The 9,158-nt window shown below is 36.4% G+C and overlaps 1 protein-coding gene across 1 annotated transcript in view; it reads right to left on the bottom strand.

Annotated features, from left to right (window-relative positions):
• Positions 1 to 1,488: 1,488 nt before the first annotated feature.
• LOC149145994 (vacuolar protein-sorting-associated protein 37 homolog 2-like) overlaps positions 1,489 to 9,158 on the bottom strand; it is a 214,691-nt gene continuing 207,021 nt past the window's right edge. The window contains exons 6-7 of the mRNA XM_089448956.1: positions 2,260 to 2,377; positions 1,489 to 2,137 (exon numbers count right to left, since the gene is read on the bottom strand). Of these exons, the coding sequence (XP_089305082.1) occupies positions 1,971 to 2,137; positions 2,260 to 2,377 (285 nt within the window). The 3' untranslated portion in view covers positions 1,489 to 1,970. The remainder of the gene's footprint in view (positions 2,138 to 2,259; positions 2,378 to 9,158) is intronic.

Below are 9,158 nucleotides of genomic sequence, written 5' to 3'. Positions count from 1 at the left end.
ATTAGTAATTAAAAATGAGTCAAATTTCTTGAAATAAATAAATACAAAAAAAAAACAAAATCAAAGTAATGTGAGGAAGGAATCGGTCTTAGTTTATCAGGTCTTAGTTTGTCCTACATTTGGTTGGACACTTCACCCATCATCAAAGACATAAAAGCTTTGAGATGACGTGCAATAGTGTTGTGAGGAGAATAAATAGAATGGCAAGACCAATTCCTTCCTCCCGTTTAATAGTTTTTAATAATTAATTCAATTTTTCATTACGTATGGTTTCCTCTCCATTCTATTTATTCTCCTCACATCACCCCTAATGATAGATGGAGTGTCCACTCGAAACATCAGAGTAACTAAATTTACAAACATAATTTTTTTCCAAAATTAATCTTACAATATGAATATATGTGAAAATCTCCATAACAAATAAATTATCAAATCTTTATTAATAGATTCAGACTAACACTTTAAAAATCAAGTTAAATACTTGTGAAAAAAAAATTAACATTAATAAATAAATTATCAAATCTTACTTAATAGATTCAGACTAACACTTTAAGAATCAAGTTAAATACTTATAAAAAAATTTAACATTAATTTATTAATGTAATTTAATATTAATTTTACTTGAATCATATTTCTTTAGTAAAATTTTTACATATTTCATTTAAATTACATAATTTTAGTTGAATATGCGTTTTATTGCATTTTTCAATTAGTTAAATTAATCTACTATAATACATATGCACTCGTTTCATAATTTATCTTTTCCTTTTTCTTCATGATACCAAACTAGTTTCTAATTTTCTTCCTATTTTAGTGTGTTTGACCCAAAGGAGGATAGCATTTAATAGTGGTAAATGGAATTATTAAAATAACGAATTCGAGCCTTTAATATAATTTATATGGACAACTTCCTCTTTTCTCCGTTGACAACAAAAATTAACACTTTTTTCCCAAAAGAATTATTTGTACTTACCTAATAATTCCTTTTCCCTCTCCTTTGTTTCTACCCTGATCTCGTTTCGAAGCCCAAGCCATTACCTGCCATCAAAGTTCAGTGAATTTTTGCATCTAATTTGGCATTACAAGTTCTTCTTGGAAATGAAGATATACATTTTTCTGTAGGTGAACTTAACTTACTGCGCTGGAGAGAAAAGGAAGTGACCTTATCTACCTAACAAGTAGGCTGGCTAGAAAGGTCGGTCCTGCTTTTAAGGTCTCACCTGACTTACCTCTGCTCAGGGAAGGGTTATGCCAACAATCTAGTACAGGTAAGGGTTATATCAACCAACCTAGCTCAGGGTTACCATTGTTCCAAACCTTCTAATGAAGGGGTGGGATAACCATAACTTTCACTCTACTCGGGTAATATATTTACTTACCTTCGTTAGAAAAGGGATAACCAACCCTTCTGCTCAGGCAAGTAAGTGATGAATTTGGCATATTAATTAATTCAAAGCACAAAATTGACAGAAAATAAAGCTACCATAATGATCTTAAACGTCATCTGAAAAGAGGGGGCTTCCCACTCTTAATCAAAGAATTAATAAAACTAAACTTTTATCTAGTAATAATCTGCAGAAATCCACCTGAACTGAGGTTTGGTATCCCAATGATGACCACGAATTCGAATTTCACAATGTCTGCATGGAACTGAAGTCTGTACAGCAGCAAAGATATATATCAATTATACATAATATACAGGAAGTAATTGTATGGTCCTTGCACAATCATTATGCAGATTTACACGTCCACAGCTCGGCTACAATGCTTGCTCGGGAAATTCAAACCAGTAATTATTTCAAAGCAAGCATTCACTCAATTATGAACTTTTCAATTTTTGACCAATAGGGCAATAATCCTTTCAACTTGTAGAGAGAAATGAAATTTCATAGAATTTCTCTTTCCAATATAGAAAGACTCTGGAATTGAGCTCTATGCCAGTGATATGCCCTCTGCAGCTTAATGGCACCTTAGACAGGAGATACTGATGACATAGCTGCTAAACGGAGTAACATCCGCGAGTGATATAGCGTGCGCAGACTTCTGTAGTTCTGAATAAATTCCGCTAAGTCAATTTCTCCAGCCAGGAGGAGATGCTGTAAATTTTCCGATTCTTCATCCGTTCCATTAGCGGCATCTGATACAGTATTATATAAAGTTAAACTGTAAGCCAGAATATAGAAGATCATATCAAACAGCTAAACAAGATTCACAGAATTAGCAGACCTTAAAACCTAAACATGTTGTCTATCAACTTACCTTTCAGTTTTTCTAAGAGAGATGCTGGTGCAAGTCTGGCCAACTCCTTTTCTTTCTTCTCAAGTTCGTCAATTTTTTCCTGAGCAACGGCTAACTCTGTTGTCCTTATAATTGTACACTGCATTTAGAACGAGATAAATCTCATTAAAAAAATTGATAGATAAGGCCGTCCGTTGGTGTATAGAAAAACCTCAAAAATAATGTAGTTAAGCATGAGGGGTAATACAATTTGGCCATCCGTAAGACAATTTTGTTATCATGGCTCATGTTATATACCAGGCGTTGTAAGTACAAATGTGGACTGACATATCTTCAGTAACCTATGTTTCACCAAGACTCCCCCAATACTCCGGGATGGGGGGAGAGGACATGTGGTACAAATGTGAACTGACATATCTTCAGCAACCTATGTTTCACCAAGACTCCCCCAAGACTCTCCGGGATGGGGGGAGAAGGCATGTCTGAGTAACTTCAAATTTTAGGGAAATTTAGGGGTGCAGGATGGGGTATATATATATTATTCCAAATTCATATTCAATAATAAAAGTATAAATATATTGATCCATACATTATTGAATTAAATAATGAAATATAATAATCCATACTCATCATTCTTACTGGTACATACATCATTCATCAATAGGCCACAAGATTCAATAATGAAATTCATTGATCCATATTCCTCATTCATTATTCATCATTCTAGAATCTATATTGATTTGAAATTTAAATTCATCATTTTAGATTTAAAATTGATTTAAAATTAAAATTCATCATTCATCATTCTAGAATCTAAATAGTACTAAGCAATATAGAACATAGTAGATATTGAAATCTGAACACTGGAATAGTAAATTGATATAACTAAAACTCAAAAATAGTGAAGAGTTACAAGTCAAAGAGTCAGTCTAAGGTACAGAGAGAGTTTGGTGCTCTTGATTGAATACTAATCCCATACCCTCGTACATGACAAAATCAAATGGAAACATTGCAATCCCCTAATCATGAAATCTTAGAAATTTGTTAACTTTGTTAGATTTTGAGTGAAATCTAAAATTCTACTTTCTCCATATGAAATCCAATGAGGTCAAAACCACTCTCAAACATCCTCATTTCATGGTAATGTTAAAAATTTAAGTAAAACGATGAAAATGAAAGATAAAGACAATGTCAATTTTACCATTAATTACATAGCATTAGTAGAGCCTAGGGTTGACTATTAAATCATTGTTTTGAAGCAAAATTAAGGGGCGACACCTAACCCGTTCTAAGGGGGGATGCCCACAAGCACCCATTTCAAGGAAACGCATCCCCCACACTGGGAAACATTTCCCCCTGCATCTCCTTGTGTCTCCCCAAAAGGGGGACATGGGGAAACGTTTCCCGAGGCATCCCTTGTCCTAGGTGCGTGGGAAGTGTGAGGTACATGCACCCTATTGATGCTTTTGCAACATCGGGCAGAGATTCTCCAAAGGGATCATGCTGATTTGACTAGTGGGGGAATGATACATTCACCCATGGGACCATGTTGATTTGGCTAGAAGTGAATGGCCCATTAGCAAACATTCTCCATAGGGTTGAATATTAAGCTTCCCAATGTTGCACAAAGTGAGGACAGCTTTTGGAAGTGAAGAATCAAAAACATCATTTTCCAAAAATCTAGGAAGCGAAGCGTCTATTATATATACATAAAAATATTTATACTTTTTGCATTTATATTCAAAAAAAACATCCAAAATACCAAATTTGTTGTAGAAGATACGAAAACATGCATATTTGTAGATAGATCAAGATAGATATGGCATCCATTTTAGATCAATGATTAATTATTCGAGCATCAATCATCTAGAATCTATATTCTTCTCCTCTTGTCTAGCCTTTGCCTCTACTTTGATTCTCTAGGGATATTAGTCAACATTTCCCAATAATATGGTAGAGAAAGTTTAACATGCTTGATCAATGATTTTGACTTGAGTGACAGGTACATTTTTGCTAAACCCATGACAAAGGAGTTCAACAATCAACACCACCAACATTAGGGTACATATAGGGCTTGGTGCTTTTGATAAAATGTCAATCACATACTCTCATACACGATAAAATCTAATGAAATGCCATAATCCCATTGATCTTGAAATCATGAAAAACTGTTAAGTCTGTTGAACTTTGAAAGGGATATAAAATTCTATTTTCTCCATATGAAGTCTGATGAGGTTGGAACCACTCTCAAACAACCTGAGTCATTTCAAATTAATGTTAAAAATTTAAGTAAAAGGATGAAAATGAAAGATAAAGGAGAATAAAGGGGGCACCTTGGGAGTGTTCAGGAAGCATAATTCCTCACATAACAAGTCAAAAACCAAAGTCAAGTCCAAAAACAAAATTAAGAAAACCAAGTCCGTGGAACCGTCTGCCTTTCTCCTAGATCTGCTCACGATCCGAAACCGATCCGTTCTGGAATCACGAATCGGGCCGCCACAGTTCCATTTTTCCAAGAACCACAAAAAAAAGGTGGAATTGCAGATCTGATTTTTGAATCCACTATTCCACCTGAGGATCGATGGTGGATCCACCAGGGATGTGAATCCGCATCCAGATCCTCAAGGGAGTGGTGAAGATCCTGCAACATTGAAGCTTCCCCACTCATAAATCATTGTTTTGAAGCAAAATTAAGGGGGGATGACTAGCCCTTTCTGGGGGGGCACCCACAAGCACCCCTTTTGAGGAAATGCGTCCCCCACACTGGGGAAACATTTCCACCTGCATCTCCTCATGTCTCCCCAAAAAGGGGATATGGGGAAATCTTTCCCTAGGCATCCCCTATCCCAGATGCATGGGAAGCATGACGTGTATGCACCCTATTGATGCTTTTGCAACATTGGGCAGACATTTTCTAATCCCTAGGCATCCCCTATCCCAGGTATGTGGGAAGTGTAAGGTGCATGCACCCTATTGATGCTTTTGCAACATTGGGCAGACATTTTCTAATGGGGTCACGCTGATTTGACAAGTGGGGGAATGATACATTCACCCATGGGGCCATGTTGATTTGGCTAGGGGTAAATGGCCCAGGGGCAAACATTCTCCATAGGATTGAATATTAATCTCCCCAATGTTGCACGAAGCGAGCAAGTTTTTTGGAAGTGAAGCATCAGAAGCGTCATTTTCCAAAAATCTAGGAAGCGAAGCAGCACTTGGCAATCCTCTATCTCCTACACATTTAGGATACCAAATCATGTTAAAGAAAATACATAACTGACCTTACTCCGTTTTACTCAGGGAAACCACAAGCCTAGGCTTGTCTTTCCAGTGTCGGTTTCCACAACATTTCATATGATTAGACTCTCCCTAGTTAAGGGGCATGTTGTAATACAAAGTATCCATCTAGCAACCTGCTCATCATAAGATCCTTCAAATTTTGTAGATAATTCATTAATGTAATCAAGCATGCCATGTTTCTAATAGTGCACTTCCATAAATAGGGAAGTCCTTTGCTATACTTGCTGGGAGGGTTCAACAGACAACCCCCTAAGAGACTGATCAGATAAAACATTCATGTCAGAAATTAACTGCTCATAAAACCAAATGTCATAGGCATACCTTTACTCCATCAGATATTTATCAAATCAAGTCCAGAACACTGGCTTCAATATGTAATCATGAGTCTCTTACTCATTCTCTTCAAAACCCGAAGGTAGCTTTCAAAGAGCTTCATCCTTAGTTAGAATAACCAACAATGCATGTAAAGATCCTATCATGATCCTTTCCTTCTGGATAGGAAATCAAGGAGTCTTCAAGTCTTTCTCCAAGGTCTGTATCAATGTTTTAAAACTCCAACTCCGACTCCGACTCGATATCGACTCAACCGGCTCGATTTCAATGACTCGGTCATTGTAAAAAATACATTAAATATTTATTTTTTATAAAAACACATAATTTTAAAAGTTTTCATTCATGTTTCCAAACACACAGCATTAGAATATAGATAGATGACAACATATGATCAAAGTAGGCTCATGAATACATCCATTAATCAAAATGGCACCCAGTGCACTGTCCAATACATACACGATGATGATATAGAGATCAAAACAAAAACACATAACCAAGGAGGCTATAAATGGCCTCTACAGCAAAAGTCTGTGACCAGTACCACTGGCTACTGCTAGAGTTGCCAACATAATCTGGCTCAGTGTTACTTGGGAGCGAGAGCGAAAGTGGGGAGCGAGAGCGAAAACTGAAGCGGGAGCGACATTTTCAAAAGCTCCTGGTTTGGGAGCGAATCCCATAGGAGTTCGACAACCAATGTCACTAACATCAAGGTACATAGAGGGATTGGTGCTCTTGATTAAATACGAGTTCCATGCCTTAATACATGACAAAATTCAATGGAAGCATTGCAATCCTCCAATCCTGAAATCCTGAAAAACTGATAAGTCTGCTGGATTTTGAATGAAATCTAAAATTCTACTTTCTCCATATGAAATCCAATGAGGCTGGAACCACTCTCAAACATCCTGAGTCATTTCATGGTAATGTTAAAAATTTAAGTAAAAGTGACAACATTACCATGAAATTTGAATAGCATATCAATACTAGGAGAGGGGAATGGACCCCAAATAGCATTTAGCTAATTTAGAAAACACCTTGAAGTCCAAACCAATCAGCAAACACTTCAAAATTTCATTAAAAAAATGACAAATCGTTGTTTTGATGGGGTTACGGGGCGCAGGTTATGACTCAGCCGAGTCAATACGGAAACGGCCGAGTTGGCCGAGTCATGGCTGACTCGGCCTCCCGAACCGTTTCCTCCACCGAGTCACAATTCTAGGCATTGAAACGGATCAACTCGGTTGTTTCCGTTTCGAATCAGCTGAATTTTAAAACTATGGTCTGTATACACTATCTTAGTCCACAGACTAACTATAACACAGTGATCCAGTCAACTAGTCGGGCTCTACTGTAACTGGACTGTAATGACTATAAGGATCTAGAGTGAAGAATATTGAGTTTGCAGCTATAAATTATATGCAGTAATCCAAACATCCTCGGACTTCAAACATGTTTTAACATGTTGATCCTTATCAATTTATATTTGTCGAATCAATGAGGCACTGCATACTAGCTACAACTGTAGAATTGTACTTTATCTAGTCAGGGGTCGCAGTGTACTATTATTATACATACCCGTATTCTAGACATATTTGCTATTCAGTCATCATATGATCATATCTTAACTGTAACGATTAGACATACTTTGAACAATCTCAGCAATATAGATTTTGGTCTCCTATAGCTTTATAGGACTCCAACAATATACCCTTGTAACTATTGTAACTATCAAAATAACCTCGGATGGCACATACTACAGTAATTTAATCAACTGTAAATTAAGTAATATATAGAATAGTGCTTGGACTTCATCATATGTCAACCAATGTAGACCTACGTTAGCCAGGCATATAACTTACCTCTTTATTGCAACTCGGGTTTAGAAAGCCTCTGTATGGTGCCATAACATGTCTCCTTAGATCCCACATATATATCATTCGGATATGTGACACAGTTCATCTTGGATAGGTGCCATAACACTTCTTAACAAAGGTCTAGCTATGAGTGCCATAAGAGATCAAGCAATACTCTCAACAAGGATCTGAACTGTAACTGATAATAGAGCAGGGTCCTGCATAGTTTTAATACTCTTTTCAAGGACATCCTTTCAAGTTTATTTTTCTTAAATAACAAGAACATCAGCTCTTTCTTGGAGCAACATCTTCGATCCTCAGGTTGGGCTTTCTTCAATATACAATGTTAGCCAAATTCATATGCAGGAGTAAACAAACAACCGTAATGAATTATTTCCAAAAAAAAGGAAAACTCATGAAGATTTTTATTTTGAAGAAGGATACCAGCTTCCTCTTAATCAAGCATCTCTCAAACATGTGGTACCGAAGTTCATTAACCATATGATGAAGTTGTTTAAAGAGAAACAATGGTCTAGCTAAGCTGCTCCGAATTCATAATCACTGAACATATCCAACAAGGTTTCCAATGTTGATAGGCTTAATTACGAAGGGTTCCTAGGGTTTCCTTCAAACCCTAACATTCGTTTAGGTCTCCTGCAACTTCATCAACTTAAGAACTCTTTCACTGGTGTCTTCCTTTACTGACTTTTCTTCAACCTAGCTCTGATACCATGTTAATTTTCTTATGACTTCATTGATCTTTGCTTTCATAATTGCATTTGCATCCTTATTCATCATTTTCATATGCATAACATCAATAGCAACATTTGCAATTATATAGAAAGAACAACTCTGCAACAAATATAAAGGAACAAAAGGAAGAAAAGCATGCACTCATAGAGACACCAAGATTGGTCGGAGACCAGGGCAAAACCCCACAAGGGGGAAAACCCTTCCATTTTTTTCTTCTTCAATTAGATTGTCATCAAAAGTTCAACAGAGAGATACAAGGTACAAAATATCATGAACCATAATATATCAAGCTATCCAAGATCTGAATTCGTCTTGTTACAACTTCATTTGTGAACAAGACTAATGCATAACGTTGTTACTGACATAAGAGCTGCAACATAACTGAAACCATTGGATCTGTACTTTAATGATATGCTTGAAAAGTAATCAAGTTGAGCTACATATGTTGAGATGTTAGATGCAGTGCCAACTGTAGTGTTGAACTTAAACATAACAGAGATGCCAACTTAACTAAGTAACTGTGATACCAACTTGACTGTGTAACGATGATTGAGATGCCGAGAGCCAAACATAACTGCGATATAATACAATAATGATACTGAACCATGATGATGCCACCCCCACCTCATCAGGCTCAAAATCCATGAATGATTGTAGATAAATTTTGTTATGCTTTTGGCA

This window comes from Pinus tabuliformis, chromosome X (genome assembly GCF_031772625.1).
Source record: "Pinus tabuliformis cultivar Carrire ecotype Pingquan chromosome X, CPIR1, whole genome shotgun sequence".
Lineage (NCBI taxonomy): Eukaryota > Viridiplantae > Streptophyta > Pinopsida > Pinales > Pinaceae > Pinus > Pinus tabuliformis.
The sequence above is the reverse complement of the archived record's forward strand: the minus strand, read 5'-3'. Positions and strand labels throughout refer to the sequence as shown.